General features: G+C 33.5%; 1 protein-coding gene across 3 annotated transcripts; it reads left to right on the top strand.

The window, feature by feature from the left end:
* The first annotated feature begins 8,467 nt into the window (after nucleotides 1-8,467).
* LOC131594294 (polyprotein of EF-Ts, chloroplastic-like) lies at nucleotides 8,468-13,953 on the top strand. Of its 3 annotated transcripts, XM_058866384.1 has the most exons (7): nucleotides 8,468-8,691; nucleotides 9,411-11,006; nucleotides 11,127-11,198; nucleotides 11,397-11,625; nucleotides 11,665-11,696; nucleotides 12,291-13,002; nucleotides 13,127-13,953. In XM_058866384.1, the coding sequence occupies exons 2-7, from the start codon at nucleotides 9,467-9,469 to the stop codon at nucleotides 13,758-13,760; spliced, it is 3,219 nt and encodes a 1,072-aa protein (XP_058722367.1). In that variant the 5' UTR covers nucleotides 8,468-8,691; nucleotides 9,411-9,466; the 3' UTR covers nucleotides 13,761-13,953. The 3 variants fall into 3 exon arrangements, with proteins under 3 accessions (XP_058722367.1, XP_058722366.1, XP_058722365.1); XM_058866383.1 differs by having other exon boundaries at nucleotides 11,130-11,198; nucleotides 11,397-11,696; XM_058866382.1 differs by having other exon boundaries at nucleotides 11,397-11,696.
* Nucleotides 13,954-13,989: the final 36 nt, after the last annotated feature.

The following is a 13,989-nucleotide window of genomic DNA, read 5'->3' as shown; positions in this document are numbered from 1 at the left end:
ATCAGAATATATTACTCCCATATAAAAATTATTGAAGTGGTACTCTGAACTATTTTTTATTTTATTTGATTCTGGACAGAGAATACAGATCCTTCTATCTGTCACAAACATTTTGAGATGGAAAAGTCATAAAAAAGAATCTTCCAAAATTCTTTCAAGATCATGGACCCAGAATCAAATTAATTTTAAGAGTTTGGTGTTAAGTTTATGCAGAAATATAATACACTTTAATTATTCACTATCCAAGGTAAAATCACTTTATTGGATTGCATTAGAAGATTTATGCATCCAAGGGTGTGTGTCTGTACATGTGTGTTGGATTTCAATCATCATTGAATCAATTTAAAATTCTTTATTTATATAAAACAATCGAAACTCTATTTAATGATTTTTATAGATCGTAAACTATTTTCAACTTTTACACCAAAAGTTTAGCCTAGATTATTTTCGAGAAGGATATTTCTTAGTGTTGGAAAAAGTTATGGATTGAAATAGATTGCAGATTTGTGGTTAAAGTTTTCTTCGATTTCGCTATTGTTCCTTGGGCAATCAGGTCTCGTTGGCTATGTTGTCATGTGCATACTAAAAGTATTGAGTTCATGATTTCTCATGTTTATAGGAAAGCCAATTTTTTTCTGATTATCTTGCGAATATCGGATATACTAATAGGTCATATCTTTGGTTTTTCTTTGTTCCTTCGGTTTTAGTTAAGGATTACTTTTTAGACAATGAAGTTACTCCTAGACTCAGGCTCTGTTTTTAAGGGGCTTTGGTTTGGTTCCCATTTATGTATTGTGTTTTCTTTTTTCTTTTTGTTAATTGATATTTCCAGTTTTTAAAAAAAAATTATTTTTGAGAGAAAAACAAATTTGCATAGAAAATGTAGAAAAAATACAAAGACAAACAAACATTTTAAGGCATATTAGCAATAAAATTACTCACTCCGTCTCATAATAAGTGTCTCATTTGCACATTTTGTATGTCTCAAAATAAACATCTCTTCAGAATACCAATACAACATTTATTATTTTTTTTCCAACTACTATATCTTTATTTATTAATTTTCACGCTTTTCAACTACTCCACTATCTATAATAAATAAAGATATTTTAATAAATGATATTAATTTTATCATTAAAACCAACACATTTAATTATTTTCTTTAAAACCGCGTAGAGCTCAAATAAAATACTTATTATAAGATGGAGAGAGTATCATAAAAAATAATAATTTACATAAGTTTTGTAATTGAATGGATCTAAAAGATCCTAATCTTGTATTTTATGGATTATCTATTCGAGAAGATTAAGTAAATAATAGTTAAATGGTTTAGTAATAAGGACTAAGTTAAAGATCATTTCTCTTACTCAACTCGGAACGAGGATGTGACCATTTTGTTAGAAAGACGATGCATCTTAGACGTCATATTTTTAAGGTTTTGTTTGAGAAATTGATGAGTAGGAAAATAAGTGTTTTGAAAAAAAAATGATGGAGCAAAAATAAATAGAAAGATTTAGGTGGAAAGAGTTTATAGAGATTTATTTTATTGAAAAATAAAAATTTCTATAATTTAGAGAACTAAAAAAATTGTATTGAAGAATAGGGTTTGAGAATTTTAGATGGTTAAGACAAATTGTTTAAATATAATTTATGCTGTTATTATATTTCAAAAACTAAAAACATGTTAATGATTATTAGAGTTTGACCTAACACATTCTTACAAAACCGATTTGTATAAAAATGAAGTTTATTTTTTCTTAAACACTAGCCATAAAAATGTTAATATCCCCCTATCAGGATTCAACGCATCAGATGTCTAATCGACAAAGTATGTAACTCGAATCTAGTTGTAGCATTCTATTTTTCATAGCGTAACATTAATCCATATCAATCTAGTTAGTAACAACAACCACGCCTTATCCTAGTAAATAGGGTCGCTTACATATATCAACTCTTGCTATAATGTTCTATCCAAGATCATGATCTTATCTAATTTGTTAAGCTTAAGATCTTTATTAATAATTTTTCTTATTGTTTTTCTACGTATTCTTCTACTTCTAGTTATTTGACTCCTCTTCATCTGATCTATTCTTCTACCAAGGGATGACAACGGGTCGGGTGTGGATGTCACACTATCCAAACTCGCACCCAAAATCGGCACCCAAACCCGAACCCGAATCCAAATATAATCAACTCTGGTTTTCACCCGTTGACTCGAGTATGGGGACGGGTGGGCCCGCGGATTTGGGTCTGATTGTCATCTCTATGCTTACTACAGGGTCTACATGTGCTCTGTCTACATGTTCAAACCACCTAAGTCCACTTTCCATCATGTTTTCTACTACAAGTGTTACCCCAACACCATCTATAATATTCTTATTCTAATCATATCTTATATAGTATTATCGCACAACTAACGCAACATCTTAATCTCTACTATACATATTTTATCCTCGTGTTTATTCTTAACCGTCTAACATTCTGTCTCGTACAACATCGCAGGTTTTATAGAAGTCCAATAAAATTTCCCTTCAACTTAAGCAATACATTTGTGTCATATAGTTCCCCTAAAGTCCTCTTCAATTTCGGCCACCCAACTTAAGTTTAATGGTTTACATTTTTTTCAATATTAATATGCTTTTCTAATTAAAACTTTAATCATCCTAAAATCATCGATGGCCAAAGATTTGAACAATGAATCTAGTAATTTAAAATTCTTTGTGATATGTCCCGTGTTGTGAAAACGATGCAATTGTATTCCCTATTATACTATGTTCTTTGCAAAGAACATAGTATAATAGAGACTACAATGGAAAGCAAGAAGAACAACAAGGAATTGGTCATAACTGATATTCTTTACTTTCTCTTTAAATCAAGATTACAAGTGCTACAAGAATAACAAATAATCCTATCATCCTAAATTAGGATTTGTCGTATGCAATGATGAGAGATTAGTATGCTATTTATAATAAACCTAACATACTAAACTAATGGGCTTTTTTACATAATACCCATTACAAGCTAACTTAAACAATTGAATATAGCAAACAGGCCCAATTCGAAATACTAACAACCATAGCATTTTGATACCGACATACTAGAACACACTTTGACTGCAGTATGTAAGTCTTCGACAGCATCATGCAAACAGTCTTCAACCTCATGGATATTTTCTATCGAACCAGAAGCTATCCTTCAACGTAATAGTGTTCGAACCAGAACCAGAAGCTACCCTCATGCATATTAATATGCTTTTCTAATCAAAACATGAATCATCCTAAAATCATCAATGGCCAAAGATTTGAACGATGAATCTATTAATTTAAAATTCTTTGTGATATGTCCCGAATAGTAGATTAATCTTAAGTCCATTTAGTTGATAAATTACATTTTTCAAGTCAACAAAGGTATAGAACCCAAATGCAAAATTTGTTAATTAAATTTTAAAGTTCATGTCAATGTCACTATGTAAGTTTTCTTGTATACATACTTAAAACTAATCCAAAACAACACTAGTTTTGCAAAGATAGCCTTGAATACTAAAATAAGAGATAGATTCATTAGTAGTTAAAAATGTACATTTGAACCTAACGTGTCTTCTTAAATTTAATTATACAAATAACTTCATCTTTTTTTTTTCCAACGTTTTGCTAACCTCTTGTTGAATGATCCTATTATTAAAGATTTAAAATGACTAAAGTAATGTATGTTTCATGATAAAACTTCTTACTTCATTGGATCAATTGTTTAGGATTTCTTTCACTGTCTTAACTTGTCTAACTAGTATGAATACAAATAGACGTCAAATTTAGTTATTCAAACAAATAATATCTTAATTATTTTATATGCACGTGTTTATGTACAAATAACGTGTTGATATAAAACTTCTATTTTTAAATTTTCAACTTGTGTTGACACAATTTGGTAAGTTCTTTAAAGTAACTTGATTTAATAGTTAATTATTTTCTTTTTCCATCTTAAATCGATGGTCAATACATGTATTTAGGGCTAGAAATGGGTCGCGTCAAGTCGAACTCGTCATAGTTCAGTTCGACTCATTAAAAATTGGTCGAGTTCGAGTTCGAGTTTATCACGAATTTTTTTCCAGCTCAAATTTGACTCGCTAAGAATTGGCCGAGTTCGAGATCATCACACAAACTTTTTTTCAGTTCAAACTCGACTTGTTAGATGTTCAACTCGTTAGGTTTATTTTGTTACGTTCTCGCTTATTTCTTAGACTTAAAAGTATTTTTTTATGTCTATTTTTATATATATTTGACATTTTAAATTAATATGTTTTAAAATAAAAAAAATAAAGAAATAAAATTAATTTTATAAGATTGAAATTTATACGATGTTCTATTTGTATTATTTTTTTTAAAAATAATTTGCTTTCTTGAGAATATAGATTATCAATTAAAAATTATTAGATTAAAAAAGGATAAGGTTAAGATTTTGAACAAATATTTAAACTCACTCTTAAAGACACTATAATTCATCTCATATATAATCGAATTAACTCATGAACCTAACAAGTTTAATAAAAAAACACCAATGATATTATAAAAAGAGAGAAACAAGAAATAACATACACCAACAAATCCGAAAACATAAAAAAAACACCAAATTATTAAAAGAGACAACTCAAGTACAACCAACCGAAACCAGCAAGACAAACATAAAACCACAATCAAAACCAAAACAGCCAAGCCAATCTGCTCTTGATCTGATCCAAACTAAAACCACACCAAAAAAACCTGAATTTATTCTGCATGTTTGGTTTATAAAATTTGAAGACATATAGTATGATATGTGCTCAAATTCTATAATCCTAAATATAAATAAGAATATGTGTATTAACATGTTAAATTATTGTATAGTGATATTAGATTTGGCGACAAACCGAGACAATACAAAGATGTCATATTTAGAGATTTATAGATGAAATGAGAAAATGCAATAGTAAGAGAGATTTTTTTGGGTTATATGAGATCTTCAAATTCCAGAATTCAAACACTTAAAAAACATGTTGCATATTTGAGAATATGAAAGATATTTTTGAATTTTCAAACGGTTAATGAGGAACTAGATAAGTGGAAAAAGAAAAACACATGAAAAACTTGAGTTTATATATAAAAGAAAAAGGTAGTTGTTTTATAAATTTTCAAAGCCCCTTCCCAACTTATAACCCAAAAATATGAGGAATCTAGTTCACACCCCTTCACTTGAACCTAACACCCTCACATGTCCCCTAATTTGATCATAATACTTTCATGGCTAAAAAAAAAATCAATTTTAATATTGATAATATTAGTTTTTTGGATTTTTTTCAAAAAAATTTAGATTTCTACCAAAGATTTTGTAGTTTATACCAAATATTTACAAGTGTTGTTTTTCATTAAATTTATGTATTAATGTCAAATATTTTGATAGGATACCAAATATATAGTGTGAAACATATTTTTTTATTGAGTTTTTTAAATTGGCACTATCAAAATTATGGTTTTATATCGATGATTTATAAATATCTGGTAAAATCCCAAGTTTTGCTTGTATTTTTACCAATAATTTAGAAATATTCGATGTGACAGTATGTATTTTAATTGGAAGTTTTGAAATTATCGGTAAAAATGCATATATGCATACCAAATATTTCTAAAATATCGGTAAAAATGAATATAAGCATACTAAATTCTTATAATGGTCAATATATACAGGGGTGTGATCGGATATTTTAAAAAATTCCCTAGGTCAATTTCTTTTTTGTTTTTTTTCCTATAGTGGCGAGAAGTAGAAAAGACGACAAGATTATCCCTAGATTGAGAGAGAGAGAGAGAGAGAGAGAGAGAGAGAGAGAGAGAGAGAGAGAGAGAGAGAGAGAGAGAGAGAGAGAGAGAGAGAGAGAGTAGCTGCAGAGAGCACTTGAATAGGCAACGAAGATGACATAGAGTAGTTGCACACTAGGGTGGGTGTAGTAGTCCATATCGATTCTCATCGCATGATAATTGAGATGTCTCGTAGACCGCATACTCTCTAGCGTATGAGAGGTAGAGCGGACGGGTAAGAGATTAGGATGTTAAGACAGATGATGCCTTTGTTAATTATGTTATGGCAGCATCACAAGATGGTACAAAAGCCCCTCCTCAGGCTGATATAGAGGTTCCTTCTCTAGCAAATATGGAGGCGTCGACTGAAGCTAATACAAAGGCGTTTATTTAGGTTGACACATATGGAAGGTTTTCCAGAGGGTCCAATGGACCTACCTTGCTCACTAGGTATATCAATCATGTGGCGTTTAAATTATGGCAGAGAGAGGTATACATATTTTATTATAAGTTGCTTTTATTTATTACTAGTTAATTGAATATAATTGATAATTTATGCTTTATTTGTTACAGGACCGCACTCCTTTGAAGGTTCCCACCCATGGGTCGAATTTGAAGAAATTCACTGAAGTGTAAATGCCATATGAGGTTAGAATGATTGTCGATGATGTCGGTTTGTTGCCGTTGGTGGACTATTCGCTCACCATGCTTGTCAGTTGTAGAAGTCTATTTCAAGTATGAATATTTATTATTTTTTATTTATTTCGTTCTTATTTATCAAAGACATTTCATATATGTGATTTGTGTTTACTGTGTAGTGTTGGAAATACGAGCATTTCTTGTCCATTTGTGACAGATGTGATTGTGGTCATACCATTTATGCCTCCCTACGAGACACCAGATAGAGGTCTGGGCATTATCATTCATGTGATCTTTTTGAGTATAATCAGAGGATTGATGCTTTGATTGTTGACGATGTCATATGGACACCATATGTAGAGCATAAAGTGCATTAGGAGTTTAATGATACTTTCCTTTTTTGGGTTATCAACGATGGGAGAGTTTTGTCGCTAGATATTTACCTACGAGGTTTTTGCGCCAATTTGTTTAGGGCATTCCTAAACCAGCCCCTAATGTACCGCCTAAGGCCATTGATAGATGGTTTAGGTATAACGATGTCAGTATTTTTCAGCTCAAACTCGACTAGTTAAAAATTGGCCGAGTTCGTGTTCGAGCTCATCACACAAACTTTTTTTTTCAGTTCAAACTCGACTTGTTAGAAGTTCACGAACATCTCGGTTCAACTCGTTAGGTTTATCTTTTTAGGTTCAACTCGCTTATTTCCCAGACTTAAAAGTAATTTTTTAAAGTCTATTTTATATATATATATATATATATATATATATATATATATATTTGATATTTTAAACTAATATGTTTTAAAATATAAAAATAAAATAAATTTTATAAGATTGAAATTTATACGATGTTCATTATATTTGTATAATTTTTTATAGAAATAATTTGCTCTCTTGAGAATATAAATTATCAATTAAAATTGTTAGATTAAAAAAATAGGGTTAAGATTTGGAGCAAATATTTAAACTTACTCTTAAAGACACTATAATTCATCTCATATATAATCGAGTTGACTCATGAACCTAACGAGTTGAACTATGTATAGTTCAAGTTCGGCTCATTTAGTTAACGAACTTAGTTTTTAGCTCATATTCGACTCATTTGATTCATGAGCCTAGCAACGATTTAATTGTCGAATCGAATTCCAAACTATTTTCGAATTAGTTCGGTCATTGGCCCTGTATGTATTTAAGACATTAGGCCATTTTGTTAAGAGTATATGGTTAAGTCATCACCACCACCGCCTCACATTTTTCTTTACAAGGGTTTGTGAGTACCTCTTTCATAGAAAGTTACATTTAGGTTGGAGTTTATTATGACTATGTATGGATAAGAAAAACTCATTATTTTTTATTGTAAATTTAAAATAAATCAAACGAATTTACTTAACATAACTTAACATGGAATAAAATGAACACAACTTAAATATTACTAGATGATTCAAGATGCTTTAACATGATAATATCATTAATAGATCTCACAACTATCACATTCTCCTTGATTGGACCTTGTGTTTCGTATTGGTGAAATGAGCTCCACATACCCCTTAAATATCCATCCGTCTTCAACTCAAATTTGTTGAACTTTACCTTTCCTTCGTTATCTACTGATGGTGAATAATATTCGATCTTAACCACCCTTTTGTTGTTTGGATAGCGTAAGAGATTATCTGCTTTGGATTTCATAACATCAAAACGGGTGTCCTCTGTGAGCCTTAAATCAATAAGAGGACTCACGCAGTTGAAGTACACAAACGCGAGATACCAAAATTGAGACATTGTCAGTTATTTTAGTCAACAACATACAACACATATTTATACAAATTGAGAGGGTATTTTTCACATTATAAAAAAATAGAGGATGTTAGGTCTAAGTTGGGGGTGCCTGGTAGATTCCTCCAAAAATATGTACATAGTTAATAATATGGACTTTAAAGCCCAACTAAATGTCTCTTTAACCAGGCTAAAAACCGAAGCTAAGGTTCGGCATTTCGTTCGGTTTATCAGAAAAACACAAGCAAAGAAAAACAACAACGTTGTCTCATCTCAACTGTGAATAATGAAGATAAGGATTTAAAGCCTCTCCATTCATTTCCCTCCCTCTTTATCATCATTACCCATTTCCCCTTTCACCAAAAAGATTTCATTTTTACACTCTAAACTTCAAACACCTAACTTCATCTTCATTGTTCTTTCCTTTTTCATTCTACCCTTTTGAAGCTTCCGAGGTATATATTATGTTTAAACCATGAAGTGTTTTCAGTTTCTTTGTGGCAATTCTAGAGTTAATTGTGTTTACTTCACTTTACTATGTTGAAAATTGAATTTGCTTAATTGAACTTTGGAATCACTTTTAGTGTATTATTGTTTTGCACTGTGCTTGTAATTGAAATGAATGCTTAATGTTAGTTACTTTCATTAAGTTAATTGTGTAAAAAAAGTACTTTTAGGGTTTCATGGACTAGGCAATTATCTGTATGAAATGAATTTGGTACTTTCATGAATTGAGTTTGAGTTTTGAAAGTGTGTTTTTTTTTTTGTTCAATTTGTGAAAATTTGAATTTTGTTGTGAGATATGTTAATCTGTTATCATGTTATGTTATATAGTGATGATTGAATTGAAAGTGGTTTGAAACTGACATTGATGATATAAAGGAGATAAGATAGTTGAACATGTCCAAGAATTCGATTACAAAAACCAGATATTGAAATTTAATGACTTGAAGTTTTTTTCGATTACGAAATCCAGATATTGAGATTTATGTAGATATTTCTCTGTAATGTAGTTGGAGTTTGTATATACTCAATTCGTAAACGATGTGATTATGGTTGAAGTTGTTGCGAGGAAATTGATTATGTAATGTGATTTGTGTATTTATAGAATTTTTCATGTATTAAATTTATCACCGAGTTTGCACGTTTTGATATTCTTCATTTGTTTTTGAAGGTGACATGCTATGAACTGATCCTGAAAAATAACTTAGATTTATAATTCAGTTCAACATGAATCCCATAATATCGTGTTCCGTTGGCAATGCTTCGATTATTCCGGGAGTTGCGTATTCGACAAGGAAGAATAACTCTTTAACTAGACTCAGTTTTTCAAGGAGTTCTTTAAAACAAGGATCGTCAACTCGGAGATTTCTCTTTCCTTCATTTGTCGTCAATGGAGTGTTTCCGCAGAACAAACGGATATGCTCTTATCGTAGAAAATCTAGAACCTCCATATCAGCCACAGAAACGGAAGTACCCGTGGAGGTAACAGGTTCACCTGTTGCAGATGAAGTTTCTAGTGAATCTCCTTCGGTTGAAGTTGCCAAAAGCGTAGATTCGTCTCCTAAGTCCGATGCGAACACTAGTTCTGCAAAAGTAAAACGTTCAAGACCGGGGAGGAAAAGCGACATGCCGCCTGTAAAGATAGAGGAATTGATTCCAGGTGCATCTTTTACGGGGAAAGTAAAATCTATCCAGCCGTTCGGTGCATTTGTTGATATTGGAGCTTTCACTGACGGACTCGTTCATATTTCTATGTTGAGTGATAACTACGTAAAGGATATTGCGAGTGTTGTTTCTGTTGGACAAGAAGTGAAGGTAAAGCTGATTGAAGTGAACTCAGAAACTAAGCGTATATCTCTCTCTATGCGTGAGAATGCTGACACTGGCAAACGTAACGACGCACCGAACACTAGGGACCCTTCGAGATCTGGTCCAAGGAAAGACAGTGTGAATAAACAAACGAAATTCTCCGTTGGTCAGGAATTGAAGGGTAAGGTGAAGAATAAGACAAGGAGTGGTACTTTTATATCACTTCCGGAAGGTGAGGAGGGATTTCTACCGTTAGGTGAGGAGAGTAAAGATGGATCCGCGAATATAATGGGAAAATCTTCGTTGGAGGCTGGTCAAGAAGTTAGCGTACGAGTTTTGCGTATCACAAAAGGACGAGCGACGTTGACAATGAAGAAGAAAGGAGCTGTTGAAGAATGGGACAAGCCACTTTTAGAGATAGGGAATGCGGGTCTTGTATCAAACCCTTTTGCAGTGGCTTTTCGTAAAAATAAGGATATTGCTAAATTTTTGGATGAGAGGGAGAAAGTTCAAAGTGAAGCTAAATCATCAACAACAAAAACCGAGGAAGATGTGGGAAGTAGTTCGTTGGTCGGTTCCTCAACAACTGTTGCGGATGATGAAAGCAGTCAAGGAAGTATTATAAATGGTGACACCGAGAAGGAAACGGAGGAAGCTTCTGCAAGTTTGGCTTCTGAAGAGGATATATCTGTTGTAAATCCAATAATCGAGGAAGCTATTCAGACAGATATCACAACAAGTGATGTGGAAACCGATTCACCAGTTGAATCCACTGATGAAAATGTAACCGAAAGTGGAGTTGATCAAGTTGTTGCGGAAGATGAAAAACAATCAGAAACTGATAATGAAAAAGAAGTTGTAGCTGCGACGCAGACAGATAGTGATGCAGTTGAGCCTGTCCCTGTGACAGAAACAGACATTACATCAAGTGCACCTGAATTACCTGAAGAAACAGAAGGTTCGTGTTTTCTCCGTCATGCTTTTATTGCTCGTTTATCGCATTCGTATTTACATATGGAAATATCGATTGGATTTCTTTTCCAAAATTTAAAACTAAAATCAGACATATTTTGTGCAGTAGATGACAATGTTGAAGCTGTTCCGGAGAACAATGAGAGTGATTTGTCTCCTGAGGGAAGCTTGAGTAAAGGTTATACTAGATCCATTTTAAAATCTACTGCCTGATTGAATAAGTGTTGTCAATCGCGTATCACCGAAAATAGAAAATAGTGGTTTGTTCAAATTTCGCTACGCTAAAGCACTATAGCGCGCTAATGCACAACACTGGATTTTTTTTTTCTTTTGCTATGATGAGACTTTTTTTTAACTCTGACTCTTTTGCCGACAGATGGAACCGAAGAAAACATTCAAATTCCCTCTCCTGAAAGTCCTGCCACTGAAGAAGTGCAAGAAGAGCAAACACTTGTAACAGCACAAGTTGAAAGTCCTGCCGCTGAAGAAGTGCAAGAAGAAGAACCTCTTGTAGCAGCACAAGTTGAGAGTCCTGCCACTGAAGAATTGCAAGAAGAACAAACACCTGTGGCAGCACAAGTTGAAGAGGTTGCAATTGCATCCGAGACAAACAGCACCTTATCTAGTTCTAATGAACAAACCGACATTACTGCTTCAGATGAAGGCTTGAGTAAAGGTTTCAATTTCATTTTATTTGCTTCACATTTCAATTCATTAGTGTGATTTGAACAGACAAATTTAGACAATTTTTGCTATAACTTTGTGGTTAAGGAAGGTTTAAATAAGTGGTTAATTATGTTCAGGAAATGGTTAATGGATATACTAGGTGTCGAAAGTCATAAACTGTTAAAGTAATTTCATGAACCACGATTTTTTTTTTCAGGTGTTCAATTCTACATGTAGCAGAACACCTGAAAAAGTATTGTTAACCAAGCTTTAAGTTTGTGGTTAATGAAGTTACATTGATAGTTAATGAGTTTCAACACCTGTTAACGGTATATTCATTAACCAACTATTGAACGTAATTAACCACCTATTTGACCTAAACTAACCACCTCTGAAGCACCAACACCTCTTAAAGAAGGCCTTCCGTGTCCGTGTGAGGCACCGACACTTGTGATTACAATCAATTTATTTATATTTTCAAACTATCACCGTTATCGACGTGTTAGTGTCGGTGTCGTGTCCAATGTCAATCATTTCATCATAGGAATGGTTAAATATGATTTCTAATCGTAAAATGTCTGTTCCAACCCCCTTTTGATTGCAGCTGCTATATCACCGGTACTTGTGAAGCAACTCCGAGATGAAACCGGAGCTGGAATGATGGACTGCAAAAATGCTCTATCAGAGAGTGAAGGCGACATTACTAAAGCACAAGAGCTCCTTAGGAAGAAAGGCTTAGCAAGCGCAGACAAGAAAGCAGCCAGAGCAACTGCTGAAGGAAGAATAGGTTCTTACATCCACGACAGCAGGATCGGTGTTTTGGTAGAAGTAAACTGCGAGACAGATTTTGTCTCCCGAGGTGAAATTTTTAAGGAGCTTGTTGAAGATATAGCCATGCAAGTGGCTGCGTGTCCTCAAGTAGAGTACATTGCTACTGAAGATGTTCCTGAGGAAATCGTGAGCAAAGAAAAAGAGATAGAAATGCAGAAAGAAGATCTTGCTTCAAAACCGGAGCAAATCAGATCGAGGATTGTTGAAGGACGGATAAGGAAAAGACTCGAAGATTTGGCTTTGCTTGAGCAGCCTTACATCAAGAATGATAAAGTTCCCATAAAGGATTGGGTCAAGCAGACAATTGCAACTATTGGAGAAAATATTAAAGTTACAAGGTTTGTGCGGTTCAACCTCGGTGAAGGTTTGGAAAAGAGAAGCCAGGATTTTGCTGCGGAAGTCGCCGCACAAACTGCAGCAAAACCAGTGACTACACCGGTGAAAGAGGAACCTGCTGCTGCCGAAGTCAAGGAGATTGAACCAAAGTAAGCAGATCTATAAGTTTTTACTTGTTAATGAGTTATTATCTATGAATTATTCTTGGTATAAGTAAAATTTACCTAAGGTGTGTTTGCTGCAAGTCTAAAATTGTTCAATATTGAATTGCAGGAAATCAACAGTAACGATCTCGGCCTCATTGGTTAAGCAATTGAGGGAAGAAACCGGTGCAGGGATGATGGACTGTAAGAAAGCTCTTGCTGAAACCGAAGGGGACCTTGAAAAGGCGCAAGCATACCTCAGAAAGAAGGGTCTCTCATCTGCTGACAAGAAATCCGGAAGACTAGCAGCTGAAGGAAGAATCGGTACATACATTCACGATTCACGCATTGGAGTTCTAATTGAAGTGAACTGTGAAACCGACTTTGTTGGCAGAAGTGAGAAATTTAAGGAACTGGTCGATGATCTTGCAATGCAAGTTGTGGCTTGTCCACAGGTTCAGTTTGTATCTATTGAAGATATCCCAGAAGCCACTGTGAAGAAGGAAAAAGAACTCGAGATGCAACGAGAAGACCTTGCTTCAAAACCCGAGAACATAAGAGAGAAAATTGTTGAAGGAAGAATCTCAAAGAGGTTAGGAGAGCTTGCTCTTCTAGAGCAGCCTTTCATTAAGGATGACAGTGTGTTGGTGAAAGATTTGGTGAAGCAAAGTATAGCTGCCATTGGAGAGAACATTAAAGTGCGGCGTTTTGTTCGGTTCACTCTTGGAGAGAGAGTTGAAAAAGAAACAACAGTTGCAGCATAGCTTAAGAGATCAATTTTGAATACCGAAAGATGATTCTTCGTAGTAACCGAATGTTCATTAGGCGCGGACACGTTTTACTGATCTGTATCTGTATTGAGGATACATGAGGACTGAGTTTTGTGTAATTCTGTGGTTTGTGTTGAAATTATTAGTTGATGCATTTCTAAATTACAAAATTTCATTAAGGTTTGAATTGCTAGTTTCATTAATTCTTGACAATTGTTACTTT

This window comes from Vicia villosa, linkage group LG4 (assembly GCF_029867415.1).
Source record: "Vicia villosa cultivar HV-30 ecotype Madison, WI linkage group LG4, Vvil1.0, whole genome shotgun sequence".
NCBI lineage: Eukaryota > Viridiplantae > Streptophyta > Magnoliopsida > Fabales > Fabaceae > Vicia > Vicia villosa.
This window is presented reverse-complemented; position numbering and strand designations above follow the sequence as displayed.

What these genes read in the sequence shown, in the direction of transcription:
- LOC131594294 (XM_058866382.1), top strand. Translation starts at nt 9,467, where the DNA reads ATGAATCCCATAATATCGTGTTCCGTTGGCAATGCTTCGATTATTCCG. An exon ending in ATTACCTGAAGAAACAGAAG is followed by an intron (nt 11,007 to 11,126) that starts GTTCGTGTTTTC and finishes TATTTTGTGCAG; the next exon opens with TAGATGACAATGTTGAAGCT. An exon ending in TGAGGGAAGCTTGAGTAAAG is followed by an intron (nt 11,199 to 11,396) that starts GTTATACTAGAT and finishes TTTTGCCGACAG; the next exon opens with ATGGAACCGAAGAAAACATT.